The 25,491-nt window shown below is 38.9% G+C and overlaps 1 protein-coding gene across 3 annotated transcripts in view; it reads left to right on the top strand.

Annotated features, from left to right (window-relative positions):
* LOC131436009 (cytoplasmic polyadenylation element-binding protein 2) overlaps positions 1-25,491 on the top strand; it is a 701,408-nt gene that overhangs the window by 454,053 nt on the left and 221,864 nt on the right. For all 3 annotated transcript variants that reach the window (XM_058604425.1, XM_058604416.1, XM_058604405.1), the window contains one exon: positions 25,084-25,113. In XM_058604425.1, the coding sequence (XP_058460408.1) occupies positions 25,084-25,113 (30 nt within the window). The remainder of the gene's footprint in view (positions 1-25,083; positions 25,114-25,491) is intronic.

Here is a 25,491-nt window from a genome sequence, read left to right as displayed (position 1 = left end):
TGTTCAGGTACTGTGGAACTTTTGGTTGCTTGGAGAGACGACGCTTAAATTTTAATTTGATATTTATCTCACAAATTTTCACAATCTTTCACAGAATATGAAACAAAAAATGGCAGTCTCAATCCATTATGGTAATCACCTTGAACATTGATCTAATTGCCACTTATTATGTGCGCTTAGTGTAATCTAAAACATTCGAAAGTAAAATGCAAGGAAGATCTCTTAGTTTGACCTTAGCGCTTCTAAAGCACAGTATTTTCATTGCTTCATTCAAAAATTTTCTGATTTCTGATTCATCTGATTTCATTATATACAATTCTTTAACTGGATATAAGAATTTTTCTTCTACCTGCAGCGGTCATACAGTCATATGCAATCTGTCATTAATTTATTTACCAAGCAATAATTTTGATACCCAATTAATCACGTATGCATAAAAATTCTCCACAAAACATCTCGATGCGCGCCAAAAGATTCTTTCAACGATCTAGTATTCCTTTTTTCGACGGCCAAACCCAAGTAACAATTCGAATGCCTTTTGGTTTTGATTATAATTTATAGGAGTTTTGTAATTGCTTGTTCAATCACTACTTGTTTTATAACAACTATAATAAGTGTCGCTTTTGACAAGTAATATCATAGTTTTTAAAGCTTCTATAAATCCTTTTACCTAGACTAACAACTGGACTAAAAATAAATAAATTTGTACTAGAATAAAACCATGCAAACGCTCTTAATATTGCTTTAGAAAATTTTCTTTAAAACATTGTCAGTAAAATTCTTTCATAAATCTAGATTTGTGTGTGTGCGCGTTCATTGAATGACAGTTTCACTCAGAGCAAATTTGAGAGTTCTAAAGTACATTTATGACACTCCTGTTGTGGGCTATTTGATTTATTACTTCTTAGATTAAGTGTAATTTGTATTAAAGAAAATTTCATGGCCGCCATTATAATGTTCTTTGCCGTAGCCTTTATTGACATTAAATAAACTTCGAAATGCAAAAACGAGGAAGTATGATGGACTTTTATGATTTATTTTCAAAACGTATGCACAAGTTTTATCGCCATGAAATAGTTTTTTACAAAAAAGACGATAAATCACAGAAAATAATTTTCATAAATCATGGAGACTTTCGCAAAAACCGTATTTATTTCAAGGCGATTAGTTATAATTCTTATTTTTATCCATACATTCACGATAAAAATAAAAGCGCATGAAGTTTTTACGTTCGGTAAAAGCCTCAAACTTGTAAATAAAATCAAATAAATTGTTACTGATTGCATTCAAAGCAGATATGACACACATATAATCAAGAAAAATATTACCAAAACAACAGTTTATTCATAGTGGAATTTATTCCATCCAAATAAATTTAATGTTGATCGCAAAGCTGGTTTCAAAATTTTCTTGAATTTGAAGTTTTAACGCAGCTTTATGATGATTCTTCACTTTGCTTTATAAACCTTATGAAGAATGGTCCACTTGGCAGGAACATGCTCTTATAGAGGTTTTCAGTAGGCTTTCGTGGAGTTTAAAGTTTTAATGCAAGATTTATTATGTAGCATTGAAGATAGCTACAAGTATTTATTAATATTAAAAATGTTACTTGGGAACACTTATGCAACTCATTATGCGCCAAAAATACCTATCGATGATCTAGCAAGCATAGACGACTTTTTCAACGGAAAATTCCATTGTCCATACAAAATAATTTTATTGATTGTTCCCACTTTTTCGGCAAGTTTTTCTAAATTTTTTGATGTACGAACCCGGTGGGGGTAAAAACTGATCAAACAAAAAAAGAATCATGTGAATCCGTCCATGCGTTCTTACGTGATGCGATTGCAAAGAATGATCTTTACATTTTTATATATATAGATAGTATGATTGATATGAGAAAGGCATCATTACACCACTAGGTGGATTAAAACAGGTTTTTTGGGTTGGATTTTGAGATTAATTGATAAATTATGATCAAAAGTTTTATGACTAGTCATCTAAATCAAATCTGTATGTGAACTGAAAATTTCAAATTCCGTCCGAGATTGTCAAGAGTATAGGACAACTTGAAATCATATGTTTGATGACAACACGTGAATAATCGTTTTTCTTACCCATATTTGTAAGGTTTTAGTATCGATTATCGGACGGTTATAAACGGAAAATCTATGCTTTTCGAGTTGCTCTTCGACCAATTCTTCCTGGGATACGAATATACGGAACTATGTCGAACTATGTGGAATATTTAAACAGAAAATTAAAACCAATCTGATCCTTTTGATTTTCAAGACTTTCCAATCGTCAGTCTAGAACACAGAAACGGCTACAAACTCCTTACTTGGCCATGGATTTATCTACAGAATAAACGGCTCATACTGTTTTCTAGAGAGCTAATTTAGAGTGTCGCGATCAAGAAATAACTATGAAATTTAATTGAATTGGAACATTTTACTGATCTACTTAGCTGCTTGTTGTTTTAGGGAAATCAAACAGAGCCGATCGGTATGAAGCTGAGTTATCTAACATCGACAAATCATATGATTGAAACAGCACCGAAATTCCAGATTTACCACCACGTCAATGCGTTAACGACTCAAGGGAAATCCGAAACACCTGCTAGCATTAAATAGTGTGTTATTGTTTGCCTGTAATAAATTGAAACGATGAACGTTTACCTTTCTAATGTACAGCAGAAAGATATGCGACACGATATGGCTTCCATGGGTAGTATTGGGGACCTACGGAAATTTCGACAACAACAGAAAACCCGTAAGCCATAAAGAGTTTTGGATGTCAAACATAGAAGTCGTAAATTACCGATAGAACGAAGCAATGGATTTACAACAGTAGCAAGTTGACTAGCCCGGCTAGTACGTTTATGTGTGTCATTTTGAGTGCCTCAATATTCTATCACCAACGTACCGAAGAGCGACCGACAAACACTCCAAATCCGAAATCATCGTTATAAACGGTTTGAAACATTCGCCATTTACCGCTGACCAGTTCCAGTCCTCATTATCTGTCATCTGGTAGAACGTATCCTCACCAGATGGCGTAGCAACAGTCGAACCCAAAAACGTTGAAACATAGCAGGCAACAGTGGCACGCAATCGAAATTCAATTTGCCTTTTTGGGTGAGTTTTTCGACAGATATCAGGGTGTTGACATCGACGAGGGGTCGTCACCGTGGCTAGGCATGAGAATCACAGTTTTTAGGGGAAGTATGTTTGGAAAGATTGCCAACTTTGTCAATGTCTGTAAAATGTTTTCAATTTCGTTTTGGGCGGTTGTTTTTACGGCCCTACCCAATGAGAAATGTCAGTTCACCAAGCACCGAAAGACCCCTCGGGAGCAAACAATTTTCGTGTTAGGCCGCATGTAACGGAAATTTCATTCCCTGTGAAATGAATCCATCCCATCTCACCGCCAAACGTCAGCCATAGAATCCGTTGAAATAAATTAAACCTGACAAGTGAACGATAAATTCTTACTCGATATCAACTGCCTTCCATCCTGCTGCTGTTCTGCCACTGATCCGGCAGCTAAAAACCTCCCTGTCTGACAGCAGGTACAGACGGTTTTGGAGCACAGCATCCATCAGTCGCTTTGCAGAAAATGAATAAAATGAATAATGAACTCTGCCTTCGACCAAAGTGCTTCAACGCAGCGCGTTTGCGAAAGATCAGTCTCGGTTTCACTCTTACATCAGTTCAGACAGAATGCGATTGGAAAATAATTGAACTTTGGTTGTTATGCCTGAATCCCTCCTCCCACCCAAATTTGTTGGATTGAAAATTTTCCAACCGTACACCCGACCGAGTTGAAGTGGGCCAGGGAGGGCACCGACGACCGTCCAATGCGATATTGTATATCAAGGCACGAACGGCAGCTTCCAGGCTCATGATGAATGCCATAATGCGAGCATACACTTCATTTCAGGCTCATCCGCATCCAACAGTGGCTCGATAATGTTAATAAGCCGGCGGTCGGTCGCTACTTGTTGGGAAATTTTGCAGGCCCTCAACGAAATCTGCCATTTCCATTGCATTCCGTTGCCTTTGCCGAGAGTAAACAAAGAAAAACGCACTTGCAGGATACCAATTAAATTACTGGATTACGTGCATCGCAATGGTTTCGGGCCACTCCCGTCTGTGGGTTGTTGCTTGTTTTGGTGAATATTCCATTTCCATCTGTCAGATGGATTGCGGTGAACGGATTCTGTTATAGGGTCAAGTAAAGATGGTCGTGTTGGAATTGTGCAACTTTTCTGAGGCGGAAATAATCAAGTTGCCAAGATCGAAGTAGGCGCCCATCATAACTAGAATCGCCTTTCCTATAACGTTTCTCCAGTGGATTGTCATTCGATGAAAAGTTACAAAGTTTTAAGGACTTTGAATCGAATAAGATCTATTTTCAGAGACTATGAAAATAGATGAAACTGGTACCCCGGCCATTAAATGATTTTTGTTGTTGTTAACTCTGGCATCCATGCTACTTTTGGGAACATCAAGACTTTTTATTATTTTTCAAATTTCGGATCGATTTCGGTGGTTCTAAAGCGATGGTAATAAATATTTGGCAGACTTATCAAGATTATCAAAACAATGAATTAGTAATTAGGATTTTTATAAAACAAAAACATCGATTTCTCATTAATTATGATTCAATTTCTTTGGCTAATTTATTAAGCTTCATAACATTCCTCTTGAATTTTTCAGCAATTGGCCTTCTAACGACAGTTCGACATGTAGATGGTGCTGTTGTACAAACGATGATGTTTTCGAATGAAGCTGTCAAAAACATAGGAATGTTAATTCTCCAGTGAATTTTTATTTATTTGTAGTTGAAATTCGAATAATCAAAGAATATTCTGTTGTAATTAGGGAAAAACCTATTGTAATCCACCTAGTGGTGTAATGATGCCAAATTAATTAAGGAATTCCGTATGAAACTGTAAGACTTTTCTTTTGAACCTATAAGTTTGTGAAAATCGATTTGGCCATCTCCAAGAAAAGTGAGTGAGATCCTTTTTGCAGTTTTTAATTACTATTTCCAATTCTTCCGAAACCGGATTCAGATGAACGGAATAGCCGAAGTTGGTTCGTTTGCTACCAACAAATACCCACTTGTACGTGGCGGGCAGATTCTGTTTCTTCTGCATATGTAAGTCAAGCTAAACAGCGTGAATCAGCAGCACGTTCGTTTTGTGTTTTCTTTTTCTTTCGGTGTTGTACATATTGTCACTCTATTGTAGCGTTTACACTTCTGCTGGCTGCCAGCATGCTGGTGTCAGTGTACTGCCCTCTTAGGAAAAAAACGTTCAACGGTGGTCATTCGTTGGTCCAATACGTTCAATCATTGGACCACCGTTGAACGTTTTTTCCTAAGAGGGCAGTACACTGACACCAGCATGCTGGCAACCAGCAGAAGTGTAAACGGGCCATATATGGCAATTTGAAAATTTTGACACTCATCGCCGTGTAACTGCGGAGCCGGAAGTCGGATGAAATTTCACAGTAGCTTTAAGGACAGTATGAACTTTAATTCAAATCAAGATTTGTGAAAATCGGTTCAAGCATCGCAGAGAAATCGAAGTAAATTTAGTTCTAGGAGTTTTTCTTCTTCACTTTCGGTGCTCTCGGAACAGGAAAAGAGGGGACCAGTAGTGCCGAATTAAGTATTCATGCCCACAAACTAACAAGCTTTGCAAACTAGAAGAATGTATCAGACAGTTTTATCACAGACTAACAGACAGGACTCTCAAATTAGATTCTTCAATCATTTTAACGGTCATTTCGAATTTTCCTTTAGTTGGGACAGTACACGTATATGTCATCATGTCGCCACGTTACCCTATCAAAAACATCCTGCCTGTCATCTAGTGTTTATTTTTTTCATTTACCAACAGCGTTGCCATTCATACAGAATTATCTGTACTGTATTGATTTGTATATGTCCATGCGAATTTCATGCAGGATACATATTTATGCATATTTCCAAAACTATATACATAATTGTGACTACTTCTCATCCTCCAACGTAATACAAAATCGAACCCGTTTTGTTACAATATTTACTTGCTTCTGGTCTGCCGCCACTTAATTTCGGGTGAAAATTACAAACACAATAAAAAATAAACTAGATGAGCAACGTTGAGAAAAATAAATGGTTACCTTCCAACGTCGCTAAAAAGTTAAATATATTATCAACGTAATCCAATAATTTATTGTGACGATTCATTTTCAAATATTATGATAAAATCAGGCATCCCTGCAAGCAGCTGATCGGTGTTGACAAACGAGGGGAAACCAACTAGTAAAAAAACTTGTACATAACACAAGGGGTGTACAGATAGTAAATAGTTCGCGCAGTACAATATAGGTGGAACTAGTGCATCACGAAAAATTATTTGTATAAGAATTTACTCATACTATCATGTCTGTTAGTCTGTGGTATTACCGATCGTGGTTCACATTTTGAACCCGTAATATGGTAAAGACAGATCCAGCTTCGGCTCTTATTCCAGGGTCTGGATGAATAATATAATTCAGAATCTAGTAGGAGCAAATTCAAGACTAATAGATGGCCCTAGATTTGGACTTGAAGCTGGACTTGGACTTAGGTGAGTCTAGTTTCAAGTTCATGTTTAAAATGTGAATTGTAATCAGAACCTGGAACTGGACAAGCAGTATGCAAAACCAAGCTCAGGTCCAAATTTTAAACTTGGGTTCTGAACCTGGATTCTGGACCTGAGTTCTAGAACTGTACAGGGCCGGTGAAACATGTAAAACTCAGGTGGGTATTTTTTCATACCGAGGGAAACCACCCACTATTTTAAAGTACACTAAAACCGCAATTTACGCGAATTTAATGTACGCGATTTTTTCACGCGTTTTATTTGAAACAACGCGGTTTTTTATTTAATTTACGCGATGATCGCGTAAAAAAAGGTTTTTGAATAATGATGAAAATTTCAATTTAAATACACTGAAGTCTTTTTTATGCGAATTTACGTACCGCATAAAAAAACCGCATAACTCTGAAAATTTGCATAAAAAAACCGCATAACTCTGAAAATTCGCATAATAAAACCGCATAGCTCTGAAACTGCGCATAAAAAAAATCGCATAACTCTGAAAATTCGCATAAAAAATGTCGCGTAAAATATTGAATATTGTGAAATGTACATTAAAAAATTGTCTAATTTCAAATAATCTAAATAAGAACGTGAGCATCCAAGAATTATCTGGAAAACAAATATTTTATATAATCGCTCTTATAAAGGGTGATTTTTTAAGAGCTTGAGAACTTTTTTAAACAATAAAACGCATAAAATTTGCAAAATCTCATCGGTTCTTTATTTTAAACGTTAGATTGGTACATGACATTTACTTTTTGAAGATAATTTCATTTAAATGTTGACCGCGGCTGCGTCTTAGGTGGTCCATTCGGAAAGTCCAATTTTGGGCAACTTTTTCGAGCATTTCGGCCGGAATAGCCCGAATTTCTTCGGAAATGTTGTCTTCCAAAGCTGGAATAGTTACTGGCTTATTTCTGTAGACTTTAGACTTGACGTAGCCCCACAAAAAATAGTCTAAAGGCGTCAAATCGCATGATCTTGGTGGCCAACTTACCGGTCCATTTCTTGAGATGAATTGTTCTCCGAAGTTTTCCCTCAAAATGGCCATAGAATCGCGAGCTGTGTGGCATGTAGCGCCATCTTGTTGAAACCACATGTCTACCAAGTTCAGTTCTTCCATTTTTGGCAACAAAAAGTTTGTTAGCATCGAACGATAGCGATCGCCATTCACTGTAACGTTGCGTCCAACAGCATCTTTGAAAAAATACGGTCCAATGATTCCACCAGCGTACAAACCACACCAAACAGTGCATTTTTCGGGATGCATGGGCAGTTCTTGAACGGCTTCTGGTTGCTCTTCACTCCAAATGCGGCAATTTTGCTTATTTACGTAGCCATTCAACCAGAAATGAGCCTCATCGCTGAACAAAATTTGTCGATAAAAAAGCGGATTTTCCGAATGGACCACCTAAGACGCAGCCGCGGTCAACATTTAAATGAAATTATCTTCAAAAAGTAAATGTCATGTACCAATCTAACGTTTAAAATAAAGAACCGATGAGATTTTACAAATTTTATGCGTTTTATTGTTTAAAAAAGTTCTCAAGCTCTTAAAAAATCACCCTATATAACTAATGAGTGCGGTATGTATTCGTAGTACTATTTACAGAAAATTGACATACTGTGATAAGATCTGTAGAAGAACTTGCTCATTTAAAACCTCCTCGGAAAAGGCCTCAAGGTCTACCAACGTAACCGATGATCTATCCGAAACCTTCCTGGAGTTTAGGCCTTAAGATCTATCTGTGTAACAAAGTGTATTATCAAACTTATCGTTCTCGGTCTGCTGAATTCTCGTAAATCTTAAGGCCTGTTTTCACTGGAGTTCTTAGACGGCTGAGAATGTTCCGAGAAAAGATAAAAATACACAAATAAGCAGTATGTAGCTTTAGGACTATGAGCATCATTGAAAAACTATACATAGACTGCTCATTGAAAAACTATACATAGAATGCTCGTATAAATCATAAGGTCATTCATTAAAGTTCTTGGACGACTGGGAACCAACCTGGAACAGCTATAAATAGACAAGTAAGCAATGTGTAGCTCAAAAAGTTTAAACTACAAACAAAAAAGGCATTCGTCATTGTAGTTCTTGCTGTGAAACAGTGTAGTCCCTAAGGACAATACTCCAAGTAGTTCTTCGATCTCGGCCATCAGGCGCTAAAGCATCGGACGTAGTAGGATTGTTTTTAATACAAAGGCAGCAGTGTTTTGTGATCCGTTTTAACTTATTCGTGTCTGCGAAATTTGGAAGTTTTTTCTTTGAGAATTTTGGTTCCAGGTCATCCAGCATTTTCTTGAATACAAAGAAACAACCTATCTTCGTTAAAAATGTGGCGCGAGTCGAACGGCGCATAAATCAAATCCATGAACAGTCCAGCCGCTGATGTACATAACGAATTGATCAATAAGTCCCGGGACTGTCCCAGAGATGACGTTTGTGATGTCGAACTAATCTCATTTTTCGAAAGTACCAACTTTCAGAGAACATGTGTCAAATTTTCACATCAATAGCATCACAAACACTGAATATAAGTGACGTTACATATAAGCGATGTTACAAATTCATTTATGAAAAATGGTTACTTTCTTCTTGCTACTGCATTCTTGTTTGCCGGTTCGGATAGTAAAGTGTAAAAGACCTTTATCGGTACTTTCCGGTATATCGGAGACTTGAGTGATTTACATTGATGAGATGCTTAAGCTCCTCTGCTGGAAGGAGAAAGTTAAGTTACTGAAAGATTTCTGCTTGCTCAAATGATCCTTGTCAAGTCTCATCTTAATAAATATATTGTTAAATAAAAAAAGTCTCATCTTTCTGCAGTATATCTTCACATCTTTGCTCCACCTTCAGAACTAGCATTCTATAATTTGGATTTTATTTATTATTCCGAATTACAATAAAAATATTCTTATTGTTATGAATAATACTAATATTACCGTTGTTTTTCGCTCGAAATTTCAGGTGGGTAATTACCCATCTTTGGAATTTTCGGGTGGGTAGTGCTACCCACCGTACCCACGTCTTTCACCGGCCCTGGAACTGTATACTTGTACCTGGATACTGAATTTGAACCTGGATTCTGAATGTCTAGTCTGTGGTAACATCAAGATTACTATAACGTTTGAACTTCCATCTTGGTCCCCATCGGAATCCAATATATCCGGTAACGATCAATCCTGCTTAAAATAACATTGTCGTTGCTAAAAGAAATGTAGCAATCAGCCCAAACGCATTACCCCGGCACCACCCGGAATCCACAACCGCACCCGTTAGCAGCGTCGTTTGGGCGCAACCATTAAACTCCCATTTTTGTCACCACCAACCATCGTAATTATGATTGGGGTCCCCGCGAATAAGCCCACCACGGATCGTTTATCCTTTCTCCGGTTGCTTCCGCGACGGTGCCAACGACTGTGCTGTGCTACTCGTGATGGTAATGATGTGCTTAACAGCAAGCGGTGACGGTGGTGTGGTGACGTCGGTGTCGGCGACAAGCCAAGAACACCAGCAGGCGTTGGAACGGAAGTACCGAGAAATTTTGTTTCTACATGTGTCACATTTGACATATTCCGAGCTGCAGTCGCAGCACCAGCTGCTGCTTCTGACAGACTTCCCGGAGTTTTCTTTTGTCGACAGTTACAGCAAACGCTGATCGGTCGAAAAAGAAGATACCACATTAGCCTCTAGCTGTTTTTCATGTCGGTAGGCAATACGAAAATTTTTCCTCCAGGAAAGATATTCGGATGATTGATGATCTGGGGAAGTTTTTCGCGCTTTTTGCACACACTTTTTTCTGGTTGAAATATGCTGATGGAGAAAATGAGAGAAATTAGCGTCATTCAGGCGGTCATTTCAGTAGTCAGGGTTGAGAGTTACCTCCGGAATCTTGGAATCAGAAAAGTTTCTGCCAACACATCACGCAACACACCGAAACGAAACGCCTGTGTTAAACTCGTGTGGTACTAAATCTATTCCCATCGTACAACCTCACAAATCATGACCGTAAATGATGGGCCGCTGAAAGGGACGAGAATGAAATCGCTTGTCAACAATCGACCCGCACTGTACTTACCGAACCGAACCGAACCGAACAGAACTCTTCATCACCTCACTCAATAGTCACCGAAAGCACTCTGCAGCAACCATAAGCTCGCCCACCCGAAAACAGAAAAAAATGAAATAAAAAAAAATGGCGAATGACGCGAGCCTTTTCCCTTTCTTTCACCGAGAGGATCCCATGCTGCCAGGCCACGGAACGGAACACAAGAGAAGCGGAAAAAGAAATGGGCCAACATCGAGTTCACCCGCCGCAAATGTGGACATAAATTCCGATTGATTTATCACTCGCATCGCCACCGAACCGAGCCGGGCCGAATCACGCCGAGGCCGCTCCTGTCGCCACCAGATTCCTAAATCATGTCAAATTATAACACTCACTCTCACTCTGGTTCGGTGTTCTGTGGTCTGCTGGGAGTTTCGGCGAATTTTTTTTTGTTTTGTTTCACACCAGCGGCGGCGGCGGCGTTGGCGACGGGAAACGGAACAGCAGTGTGACACTCGCACGCAAACAACGGCGCATGCTGCCAGGATGTTCCCGGAGGTGCCCGACTTTTCGGCCGCCCAGGATGAATGGGCAAAGTTGTGCGTACATGTTTCTTTACTTGTTTGTTTTTTTGTGGGGCAACCACGGCTCGAACGAAGAAATACATTTGGGAAAGTTTATTCGGTGCTTTTATTCGCTTGACAAAAAGTAGTCAAGTGCCACCAGCTGGTTTCGGTTGAATTATCACCGAAACATCACCCACGACTGCACACTAATGGACTGATGGCACTGAGTAAAAGTACAGGATTAATACACACTAATCAATCCGAACAGTGTTTCGTTTCATTCGGAGGAATCTTTTGCAACAAATCAAAAATAAATCCCTTCGAGCAGGACCGGAGCAAGGCGTTGCTCGGTTGAACATCAGCAACCATCGGAACGACTAAATAAACAAGTAACTCTTTCGAGCGTCCTTTGTTCCGTCTCACCTAACTCACAAGATGTGGACTTCAAAGATACTACATTTAAGAGTTAATTCTTTTACTTGGGATTTGTTGAACATTTGAATTATCTCGTAAATAATATCCAGCTCGTTGAATTCATTATTTCAACAGCTCTCCGGGCGTAAAACTCCGGGTCCGGGGTTAGGTGCTGGGAATGAATCTCGACCCAAGGCGAAACCAGGAGTCCAATCAAAGTATGGTTCGAGTAGGATTTGCCATTTGTGAAGAATCAAGACTGGGACGGATGGATTCACATCAAAAACAACAATGAGTGCTTTGAGCACTTATCTGAGCTATGAATGCGAATCGGAAGCTTGGATCGGTTTTACATTTTAACAGCACCGGTAGATTAGAGTATAAATCAGTTGAAAGAAAAAAAAATAGCCGGGTGGGTAATATCACAGACATAACTGAATGAAGACGGTGAATATGAATAAAGCTGACATGCTTCTTCCACACTTCCGAACATAGATAATCGCTCGTATTGGTTGATTGTGTAAATAAGCTATCCACATACATTTGTGTTGTACGTATATATTTGTGATGGTTTTTATGCTCAGATCACAGGATGCTGTGCGATTGGCTGTCAGCTTTCGTTTGTTTACTTGTTTGTGCGGTTGAAATTCTGCGTTTTCAAAATGTCGCGTATTGAAAAGGAAGTGAAAATTAAGGTTCCGGACACATGGCTAAGTGAGAAGGGTATTACTATGCGAAAATTGGTGAAGCGGTTTGGAATTCATCATACCAATGTTTAAACCATCATTAATAAGTTCACTATTCATTAGATGAGCTACCAGGAAGGGGCAGAAAACCCGGTTCTTCCAACCCGACACTGGACCAGAAAGTGGTATCTCTAATCACAAAGAACAAATCAATGTCAATACGTGATTTAGTCAAAAATCAAGAAGCGAAACCACCTGAAGACCTACAAGAAGCAGAAAATCTCGAAACAAAGTGTAGAACAGAAGAAGCGAGCAGCAACAAGGGCCCGGAAATTATATTCGCGTCTTTTGCACTGTCCGGATGCATGCGTTTTGATGGACGATGAGACATATGTAAAGGAGGACTCAAAAACCCTTCCCAGTCCACAATACTTTACTGTCGTCTGTGGGGAGGATGTGAGCGATGCGGACAAGTAGTTTCAAGTGGAGAATTTCGGTCGAAAGGTACTGGTATGGCAAGCAATATGTTCCTGTGGTTTGAAGTCAAACTTTTTTTTACACTACTGGAACTATAAATGCAGAAATCTATCGATCTGAGTGTCTCCAGAAGAGATTGCTACACCTCCACAATATTGGCCGGATTTAGCGTCAGCTCACTATGCCAAAACCAATCTCAATTGGCTTGCGGAAAAGGGTATAAATTTCGTTAAGAAACATATCAATCCACCAAATTGCCCTCAGCTTCGACCCATCGAACGTTACTGGGCAATCGTGAAGAGGGTCTTCAAGAAGACTGGTAAGGCAGCTGGGAACATGCTGGGAGTTCAAAATAATTTGGGCTCAAGCGTCCAAAAAATGCGATGCAACACTTGTCCGGAACTTGATGAAGAGCGTTCGATCAAAAGTTCAAAAATTCGTGAAGGAATGACTCGAATTTCATCCGGTTTTCATTATGCTCAAGTTTAACCTCGTACAATAAAGGATCAATTTTTAGTTTGAATGAAATGTCGTTTTATATCATAATTTGAAAGAAATATTTGTTGATAGCTTATTTTCGATACACTCCTTATACAGTCTGTTACATAAGAACGTGGTCACTATTCTGAGAAAATGAAAAGACTCAACATGAAAATACTTTTGAACATTCAGCGTTAATAATGGCTTGACACCTTCGAGGCATACTTTGAGCGAGATTTTGCTGAAAACGACCTTCAAATTTGTGAGAGCGGCGTACAAGCTGTTTCAAATTGAGTGGTCGGTTTTCCCCAAGCTTCATCTTCATTTGAGCCCAAACGTTCTCAATTGGATTGGCATCGGGCGACTGAGAGGGCCAATCCAAGGTCACGACACCATTTTTGCCCCTTTGCTCATTCAAGACATTTTTGCACATGTTTTTCACTCAACATCGTTTTTTGAAAAGTACTTCGAAATTACAAATTATTTGCGATCAAGTGGCCGCGAACAGTTCCGTACGATATGTTTAAACCTTTTTTGATCAATTTTGAAGCACATTTGCGTAAAGTTAATGTCGGATTCTTCAAAAAACAGGTAACAAATCACTGTTTCGTCTTTTTCCGACAATACACCGACAGAGCCGCGATTTGGAGAGTTGTCGACATATTTCACCTGTTTAAAACGATTCACCCACTTACTCACAAACTGTTTAGACTTTTGCATGTATTTCACCGTAACGGCTTGGGTGCGAGCACAACAAACTACTTCGAAGCGCGTTACGCTGATATCGAATCGTAAACAAAAGTCAACTGATTTATTCTTACAATGCATCAAGGACACTACTGCCCTCTGTGTTAAAAAAAATATCACACCATTCCACTTTACCGATCGCGAGTAATCGTGACGACGCTCTTATGTAACAAACTGTAATATAATTCATTGTGCTACCCATCAAGGTGAAAAATTTAAAATTTTAAATGGATGGATTAACATTTAGCTTTTTAGCAAATTATTTGAGTTTCAAACGTAAAAAAAAGACAAATGGTGAAATGTCTAGGTTAGAGGATAAACCGAAAACGGGTCGAAAAAAAGGTCCTGCTAACCCTCAGTGTGATAAACGTATACTGAAGGCGTTCGAGCAAAAGAAGGAGGTTTCAGTTGGGGATGTGGCCAAAAAAGTGGGCACTTCGAAGTCAAATGTTCTTCGTGCTAAAGAACGTTTGAATCTTCTAACCTATAAGAAGCAGAAACAACCAAAACGTAGTCCGAAACAAGAAGCATCGATCAGGCCAAGGGTTCGAAAGTTGCACAATACGATTCTTGCTGGAAATTTGAACTGCATAATCATGGACGACGAAACCTACGTGAAACTCGATTACAAATCCTTGCCGGGACCACAGTATTATACGGTGCGAGAAGGGCAAGTGTTAAACCAGTCCGAAACATCGACTGAAGTCGAAAAATTTGGTAAGAAAGCTATGGTCTGGCAAGCAATTTGTAGCTGCGGTAAGATTTCGAAACCCTTCATCACCACTGCTTCAATGAACAGCGAAATATACATCAAGGAATGTGTACAAAAACGACTTCTACCCATGATTCGAAGCCACAAGGATCCTGTTGTCTTCTGGCCAGATCTTGCTTCTTGCCACTACTCGAAATCAACGGTAGAATGGTATACTACCAAAAATGTCACTTTCGTCCCAAAAGAATCGTGAATCCACCAAATTGCCCACAACTTCGACCAATTGAGGAATTTTGGGCATTAACGAAGGCACATCTTAGGAAACATGTTTCGGCAGCCGAAACCATTCAACAGTTCGAAAAAGATTGGAAAAAAGTGTCAAAACTTGTCGCCAAGAAGTCTGTACGGAATTTAATGAGGAACGTTCGCAAGAAGGTACGCCAGCTAGTCTACAATGGCCAAGTAGCAAATGTTGAGAATAATATTCTGTTGTTGTAGTCTGATATTATCAGTATATCGAATAAAATTTGAATATCTAACACTTGTGGATTATTTACAGCGAAATCAAAGTGCGTCCATACTTTCTGGGACAGTCTCTAGACACACATAATCTCATATATCTTTGCCCAGCCTAGGTTCGAGACTAACTTCAAACAAGGGGTTCGACAGTAGTTAGGGCGAAAACTGGGTACGCTATGTCGCCTTCGACCTCAACAAGCATCATGCCTACTGTTTAATTTTGATATTTGCTTCTCGGTTGTTGAAGTTGCACTGAAGCAAGGAAAATTTTGCTCATGCATCACGAAAATCGCAGCTATTCGCACTTAAAATAGTCAAAATTGATCCATGTAGCCATTTGTTTGTTATACTTTGTTAGTAATAAAAGTATTCGGAAAACATTTACCGAACGCCATGAAGACTGAATTTGGCCCAGACACAACGTTTTAAAGAGGCGGCAAAACAATCTTAGGTTCGCTTTTTTGACGCTCATCTATGGTGAAATCGACGGATAGTTTTTTTTTGCTCGCTAAATCGATCCCCAGTTCCAGTTCAGTAATCGTTTCCAAAATTCAGGTTCGGAGTTCAGATCAAACATTAAGTTTCATATACTCGATCTCCTAAATTTTGTCCATGAATTCTGAAGTTGAAATCCTCGATCAGAATTCTGGATTCAAATTTCGAATATAAATTGTAGTAATTGAACTCTGCTCTAAAATCTAGCCAAGAACCATTTTCAGAATTAGGATTCAGTATCAGTGTCATAGTTTTAATTTCTATACTTGCAATCTGGAACTAAACTCTGAAACTGAGTTCAGAAATAAAATCCTAAACTTAGAATCAGTGTAGGGGGAAAAAATCAAAATTTCGAAAATCACGACTGAAAATGTTCAGAAATGATCATCGATCAGAAAATTCCGACAATAAAGGTAGAGTAATATCATCAATAGAAGCAGTAATTGCTGTGATTCATAATAGTTATACTGATAATAAAAACAATAATTAAAAAAAAACAATCACAAAGAATGTTATGCATCTAATTAAAAATATTAACTAATTACGGTAACAGGAGCGCAGGTTTCCACAACGCCAATTCAATCGAGCCATTCAAACACTGCGCCTCCTGTGTGTTCGAGACATGCAGAATGCTGCACTCCTGTTACTTCTATAAATAAAATTCATGCCAAATAGCGTTTTATTGGGTTTAATCCAAATTTTTTTTTCATAAATACGTTTATTTCTTAAGGCAGTTTACATAAGTTTTTCTTCGCCGTAGCATCACTTTTACATAATATTCTTATCCTAATTTAATTCTAACATAGTCACAACGTTTTGCATTTATTAAAACATATTCTCTTATTACTTAAATATCATCTTAGGTAACTCGTCATTAATTATGAAATCTACTCGGAAATATTATTTGAACCAAACGATTAACTTCTATAAATTATAAAATAAGCTGTTATTTTCAGACATTTTGTTAATAATTTCATAAACTGTTTCGAGTTTGTTTGTATCATTACATTATTTTTATTCTAATTTAGCTATTGGTTGAACTCATGGACGCAGCTGGGATCAGAACTAAGTCTTGAAAGGGGCCTTTATTAAATTGAAACTCCAGTTTTCTTTATGAAATGATAAATAAGTTTCATGTATGAAAGGTCACGACAAGCAAGAATGTCTCGAACTGGGATATTGGATAGTTTACCTTGGGTACGCAAAGAATTTATTAGTTGAGATCTGCCATCACGATACTCCACGCATGTCCAAACGACATGATCAATATCCCGATAACCTTCTCCGCAAGCACAATGATTAGTCTCGGAGAGCCCAATTCGAAGGAGATGTGCATCTAACGTGTAGTGATTGGACATGAGTCTGGACATCACACGAATGAAATCCCTACTCACATCCAGTCCCCTGAACCATGCCTTTGTCGATATTTTCGGAATAATTGAGTGCATCCACCGACCCAGATCATCTCTATCCCAAGATGTTTGCCAGCTGGCAAGTGTTCTTTGGCGAGACGAACTATAGAATTCGTTGAAAGCAATCGGTCGCTCATAAATTTCACCCTCAATAGCACCACGTTTGGCTAAATTATCGGCTCTTTCATTGCCTGGAATGGAGCAATGAGCCGGGACCCAGACTATAGTGATTAGATAATTATTATTCAATATGTCGTTCAGACACTGTTTTATTTTACCCAAGAAAAACGGTTCATTTTTGCCAGCAGCGATTGAGCGAATGGCTTCAATTGCACTCAGACTATCTGTGAAGAGGAAATAATGGTTTGGAGATAATGTGACGATTACACTCAAACTATAATGAACTGCTGCTAGCTCTGCTATATAAACAGATGCAGGTTCTTGAAGCCTAAATGAGGCCGAAACATTATTGTTGAACATACCAAACCCTGTCGCTTCTTCAATTCGCGATCCGTCCGTGTAAAACATTTTCTCAGAGTCAATATGCCTGAACTTACTTGAAAATATTTTTGGGATTTCCGTCGAACGTAGATGATCCGGGATTCCACGCACTTCGCGCTGCATGGATGTATCGAAAAATAAAGTTGAGTCAGGGACATTTAGGAGGCTGACACGGATAGGAATATATCTTGAAGGGTTGATTTCCTGTGACATATGGTTAAAATATACTGTCATGAATTTTGTTTGAGATCGAAGCTCGACTAGTCGTTCGAAATTATTAATTACCATGGGATTCAGCACCTCACATCTTATTAGCAGGCGTGATGAAAGCTCCCAAAATCGATCTTTTAATGGAAGAACTCCCGCCAGAACTTCAAGACTCATTGTATGTGTCGAATGCATGCACCCTAAAGCAATTCGCAAACAACGATACTGAATTCGCTCCAGTTTGATAATATGAGAGTTTGCAGCGGAACGAAAGCAAACGCATCCATATTCCATCACTGAAAGTATCGTTGTTTGATACAATTTTATTAGATCTTCCGGATGAGCACCCCACCAAGATCCTGTTATTGTTCGAAGAAAATTTACTCTTTGTTGGCATTTTGTTATCAGAAACCTAATGTGTCCTCCCCACGTGCATTTGGAATCGAACCACACCCCGAGGTATTTAAAAGTTAAAACCTGTTGGATCATTCTTCCCATCATATGGAGCTGAAGCTGCGCGGGATCATGCTTTCTTGAAAAGACGACTAACTCTGTTTTCTCCGCAGAGAATTCGATACCAAGATGAACAGCCCAATCGGACAAGTTATCTAAGGTATCTTGCAATGGTTTATGCAGATCAATAGCTTTGGGTCCAGTAACTGAAACCACGCCATCATCTGCCAATTGTCTTAGTGTACATGGGGTTACTAGACAGCTGTCAATGTCATTCACGTAAAAATTATAGAGGAGCGGACTGAGGCATGAGCCTTGCGGGAGACCCATGTAGCTAATTCTGAATGTTGCCAAATCGCCATGTGAAAAATACATGCACTTCTCTGACAAAAGGTTGTGCAAATAATTATTTATAACCGCTGGAAGTCCATGTTGGTGGAGCTTGTCTGAAAGAACATCAATGGAAACTGAATCAAATGCTCCTTTAATGTCTAAAAATACAGATGCCATTTGTTGCTTTTGAGCGAAGGCAATTTGGATGTCAGACGAAACTAATGCAAGGCAATCATTCGTCCCTTTATTTCTACGGAAGCCAAACTGAGTATCTGACAACAAACCGTTCGTCTCGACCCAAGTGTCGAGACGTCGTAGAATAATTTTTTCGAACAATTTTCTGATGCAGGACAACATCGCAATGGGTCTATATGAGTTGTGATTGGAAGCTGGTTTCCCCGGCTTTTGAATGGCGATAACTTTCACTTGTCTCCAGTCAGGCGGAACAATATTTTGCTCAAGAAACTTGTTGAACAATTCCAACAAACGTCTTTTTGCGAGGTCGGGCAGATTCTTCACCAAGTTGAATTTAATTCTGTCCAACCCAGGGGCGTTATTGTTACAAGACAAGAGTGCTATAGAAAATTCTATCATTGAAAATGGGTTATAAATAAAACCATTATTTGGAGGAGATTCCCGTATAATGCTTTGCGTAGGAACAGAATCTGGGCAAACTTTCCTAGCAAAGTCAAATATCCATCGGTTCGAGTATTCATCACTCTCATTGCCCACGTTACGATTCCTCATTCGTCTGGCCGTATTCCAAAGAGTGCTCATTGAGGTTTCTCTCGACAAACCTTCGACAAAATGTCTCCAATAGCTACATTTCTTGGCCCGAAGTATGCTCTTGTACTTGGTTTCTAAAGTCAAGAAATTTTCAAAATTCTGAGGAGTTCCTCCTCCTCGTTTTAAAAACGTCTTGAAAGCATTTTGTTTCGCGTGCTTAGCATCTGAACACTCTTTGTCCCACCAAGGGTTTGGAGGCCTTCTGTTAGACGATGGACCAAGAAATCGTTTGGTTTGGGCTTGTTCTGCGGCCTCCAGAATCGAACAAACGAGGAAGTCATATTCTTCAAGTGGGGGGAGCTCTTCCATTGAAGTTAAGACACTTGAAATATTACTTTGGTATTTAATCCAGTCAATATTTTTTGTCAAATCATATGGAATATTAACTGAATTAGCAATGCCTTTGTTACTGCTAATTGAGATGATGATTGGTAAATGATCGCTACCATGTAAATCAGGAAATACTTTCCAGGTGCAATCTAGTCGAATTGAAGTCGAACAAAGAGATAAATCTAATGCACTTGGACGTGCAGGAGGTCTTGGGATCCGTGTCATGCTACCCATATTTAGTACCGTCATGCTAAAATTGTCGCAAATATTATATATTAGAGATGATCTGCTATCATTGTAAACGGAACCCCACATCATTCCGTGCGAATTGAAATCTCCTAAAATCAAACGTGGAGCAGGAAGGGCTTCGACAATTTCATTAAGCTGTCGTTGTCCAACTTGAGCTCTTGGAGGAATATATACCGAAGCAATGCAAATGTCCTTTCCTTTAATGTTTATTTGACAAGCAACAACTTCTATACTAGAAGTCGAAGGAATGTTTAATCTATAAAAGGAATAACATTTCTTAATTCCTAAAAGCACTCCACCATACGGAGAATCTCTATCGAGACGTATAATGTTAAAATCATTAAAATTTAAAGCTATGTTTGAAGTAAGCCATATTTCGCATAAAGCAAATACATCACATTTTTGACTATGCAATAAAATTTTAAATGAATCAAGTTTTGGCATGATGCTTCGACAATTCCACTGCAGGACAGTGATTGTATCATTTGCGGCGGGTGATAAATTATCCATCAAAAGATACAAAACCTGAGACAATTGGCCATTGAGCTGATAACTGCTTCAAAAAATTTCTAGCTATTGGAAGGAATGCCATTATGAGGGTCTTTAAGGGTTCAGATATATTGAATGCTGAGAAAATCCATTCAACAATTTCCGAAAACTTCAGTAATCCTGTTGGTGGCTGTGAAATGGAGCCCACAGGATTATTACCTTTTTCTGTGCTAGATCCTGGATTGGTTTGTGAATTTGACAAACCAGGAAGCACAGTCTTTGGTTTTGACTTTTTTTGTTTAACACGGGGATCTTTTTTTGAAGATGAAATTTTAGGTGTCTTTTTTGGTAATTTGGAGGAAGACTTCTTTCTCTTAACTGACCCTTGGGTAGTGATAAACGAATTACCTTCACTATTTTCGTCAGAGTCAGAGTCCTCTGGTTCCTCTAGATTTGAAAACCCGTTTTCGGTTTCCAAAGGGGGGACATCAATGACCGTTTTAAGCATTTCTGCATATGTGCGCTTAGACCGTGCTTTTAAAGAAAGCTTAATTTTGTCTTTGTGCACTTTAAATGCAGTGCATACTGAAATATCCTCATGAGGACTTTCCCCACAATAAATACATTTTTCAATTTCCTTGTTGCAATCATTATCTTTATGAGGTCCTTCACACTTAATACATTTTGGTTTATTGCTACAGTAAGTAGCTGTGTGTCCGAATTTTTTGCAGTTCGTACAATTCATTACATTTGGAACAAAAAGCCGAACAGGGAGGCGAATTTTATCGACATAGACATGGGACGGCAACGCAGATCCGGCAAATGTCACTCGAAACGAGTCTGATGGGCGATAAACTTTTTTTCCCTCTTCATAAACTACTGAGTACAGTTGTTTGCACTCCAGTATTTTCACACCCTCAAGCATAGAGTTCTTGAAACGACCAACACCATGCTTGAGTAAATCATCTACCGAAAGACTCGCTTCGGTAACAACACCGTCAATTTCGACATCTTTGGAGGGTATGTAAACTTTATACTCTTTAATGAAATGTTCCGAAGAGACAATATCATTCGCGTGTTTCAAATTATTTACCACAACACGAATTTTATCGTTATTTACTTTTATGATCTCTTTGATTGAAGAGTATCGTGATGTCAAACCTTTAGAAATTTGGTAAATGTTTAATGGCTTTGATATACGTCTAAAAAAGACTATCCAAGGCCCAGAAGAGCTCTCCTGATATTTTTTCGTTCGTGGGGGTATCGGATTCATGCTAGGATTTACGTCCATGGATTCATCCATTACATTAAAATTTTTAACTAAACTTTAAAATAAAATTTGAAACCAACACTACACAGTACTCAATCAAAAGGAAAAGAAAAAACTTCTACCTTGAAATTGTTGTCTATCTCCGTTGCACTGCCGTGTAGATCCTCGTTGCTCTAGATGTTCTTGTTGGATGCTGATTGTTGGATGTGATGCTACTGCTACCTGACATCCAGCACCACTCGATTTCCGATTTACTTTTGTCTTCGCCAGCTGCAACCAGCGCAGGTCACCGGTGTATACCTGCGTGTTGTATGGCAGTGGAAAGACCGAGTTGTCTTGTCTCCTTCTTCCTTGTGCTCCGCACCGATATGCTTCTGCACCGAAGTGCCTTCGCACCGGTGTGCTTTTGCACTCTCCTGCTTCTGTGTGCCTTTGCACTCTTCTTCTTCAATGTGCCTTTGCACTCTCCTGCTCAGCACTTGTGGCTGTATATTGTGGCCTGGGTAGAGCTCGGGAAACGCCCTTTGTTGTTTCCTTCACCAGCTTGGCCCAGCACTAGGGCTCTCTTATGCAGCACGATTTTACGTTTTAACGGCTGCTGCCAACAGGTATCTACCTGTAGTTCAACCGTTGTCGTATTCAACGCGTGTAAACTAACCAGCGTTATTAAACTGTACGCTTCTATACACAACCTTCTCGGTTGAACGGCTATTACTGAATGGTTTAATCCAAATAGTGCAGAGTAATCAACCAGCTGAAATTAAAACAGACTTTCGTCGCTATAACCTCTATATGGAATGAGAAAAAAATATTGCTGTTCATATTAACCACCATACGTGCATCGAAAATATATCGGTCATTATTTCGCATTTGCGAATTTATTCTGTAGTTTTTTTTTATTGGTGAAAATACGATAATCAAATCTTATACCAATCACTTCGGTGTCGAACTGAACCGTAGGGGAAATTCAGCATCGAAATATCACCGGAGACTCTTCTCCCTTTCGATTATCTCTTTAGCGATATTTCTGTGGGTGAAAATTCGTCATCAAGTTTCGCTGACACAAAATTTAACTGGTGAACTTCGAAATCTCTTGTACTGATTTTTTCACGAGTGATAATGAAATAAATTTTCTCTGTTCATGATTTTCCCAACGTGTTTTTTTGCACTAACTTTTCTCAAAGATGACTAAATTGATTTTAACAAATTTATTGTGATCTCATGTAAAATCCCTAAATCCTAAATGTTTGGATCTGACTTCCGGTTTCGGAATTATGGAGTAATAATTAATTAATGTAATTAGTGTAAAAACTCCAAATTCAAATTATTTACTCACTTTTCTCAGAGATGGCTACACCAAATTTTTACAAAGTTAGATTCAAATGATTGGTCTTATGGATCCAACTTCCGGCCCCGGAATTACAGAATAAAGAGTGCTGAACAGCAGTTATACAAAGAAATCATGCAAAACACGATTGTTGGGAGCTCAAACCGATCGGTAGGCCTTGTCAGTTGACGACCGAATGTATCCTCTCCGGCAGTGCCAGACTCCGGTTCTGGAAGCACCGAAAATAGTGGTCCCAAACTCTAAAACGAAACGAACTCACTTTTCTAAGCGATGGAATTACAAGATGATGAGTGTCTGAAATTATAAACCGTCTTCTAAAGCGCACCACAAAACGTACGTACATGCGGTGGTACAGAGAAAGAAAACACAACATCACTTCTACGGACGAAGCACGCTGTGTGTGGTGATCGATTTCATACACATGGTAAAGAAAACAAAAGCTCAATTTTGAAAGCAAAATGGTGTAAATTTGATTGAAAATCGTCCATTTTTTCTTGTGTGTTAGACGGAACTGGACGTTTTTGTGTGGACCTTCAACCACCAGCAGCAACAACAGACCTTCTAAGTGGTGTAAAGCCTCCAATGCTCAAGTGGTGCTCTCGTAGCGCCTTTCAGACGTCGTGGTGAGCAGTCGCCTTCAACCAGAATTTTCAACTTAATTTCGGGTTTGGAATTAGGCTTCAGATTCAGAATTCAAAACTATGACTCTGAAACTGAATCCTTATACTAGAACCAAATCTAGTTCCTTCATTCATGTTCGGGATTCGAATCCATAATTCCGATTCATGAGTTCAACATCAAAAACAACCATGCTCTCGAGTAGGGTTATTTTTGACAACGACTTGACTTCAGCTATTCGACTGTCAGATTTTAATCATAATTTAACATTATTTGCGAAATGGTTCTTAGCATAAGATTTCATTACTAGATCCGTCTGCGAGACTATCAAACGAATAATTTCCAGTTTAGGAATTCCCAAAAACTGCTCATCTTTTTCCTCAGTGTCAAAACTTCCCACTATACTCAATGGCCCGCGCTACTAGGGATGTCGGAAATTTTGAATTACTCGATTATTTAATAATCGAGTATAATTTTGAAACTAATCGATTGAATTTTATTCGATTATCTGGGTTAATAATCGATTACTCGATTATTCATTCGATTTTTACTATGGGATTTTTTAAATTATTCGATTAGCTCAATAATCGAATATTAGTTTTAGGCTAATCGATTAAATATTACTCGATTATCTGGGTTATTATTCGATTACTCGATTAATCGATCGATGTTATGACTACCCCCCGGGCTACTACCCAGCGGAATTTAGCGCGATAGGACATTTTATCTGTTACGCCAATCGGTACCATGCTGCATTAGTTCTGGATCAAGATTCACGTTGCTCTCTATTCGTATACTAGAGCAGCAGACTGGTTGAAGCCGGGTGTAAGAAAAATGACAAGAATACAAGTGAAGACATCAGTTCTTTTTTCACTTTTTACGCTCCGGTTTTTCAAACTGTCTGCCAGAGGGTAGTAAAAGTTAGAATCAAATTTCTTCTCCCATTTTACGCTTTTCAGACTGAGGATGCGGGAACGGCTGCGGCGTGTACTCACATACAAACACCCACCTACACACAGCCACACACAACGACTTTTCAAAAGATAAGGAATTTGTAATGAAAATTTTCTCCGCACTTGAGTATGTGAATACTTTTGCGTTGAAAAGACATAGCAGGCGGTCATGGCTTCGGTGGTGATCATGGGGAAGTCTAACACGTGCTTTCGACTGGATTCTTGGCAGAACGACTCGCACAGACGGCTCTAACCTAACCACCAGTCCATTGTAGAAGTTCCTAATAACTGAATGCAAACGCCGCTGTTGAAATTATTCACACTTTTTTCTTATTTTCTCTTTCAGGCAAACTCGATTTCCACGAATTCATACCAGGTAAGACACAAAAACTATTCCTACTGCAGCCAAATTACCATAACTCGGCAGAGTGTTTCGTTGTCTCGTAACCAACAAACAACAACAACAACAGCGTCCCAGCCATCAGAGGTGTCGATGTGTAACAATTGTTTATTTATTTATCACACCAGTTTGCCATGAAAACACCTGAGGAAAATGTTCTCCTTCGGTTTGGCACTTCTGTCGAAAAGTACCCGGGGAGTGAAAGAGGATAGCAGCAATGGGGGACGAGTATGAGAAGGAGACGAACACGGGGGTGTCATCTTGATTGAGATGTACCATTTTGAGGCGCGGAACAACTTTTCCAGAACCATGAGCATGTGGACATAAATTGGGTGTATCACATAACCTAACACT

This window comes from Malaya genurostris, chromosome 1, assembly GCF_030247185.1.
Source record: "Malaya genurostris strain Urasoe2022 chromosome 1, Malgen_1.1, whole genome shotgun sequence".
Lineage (NCBI taxonomy): Eukaryota > Metazoa > Arthropoda > Insecta > Diptera > Culicidae > Malaya > Malaya genurostris.
This window is presented reverse-complemented; position numbering and strand designations above follow the sequence as displayed.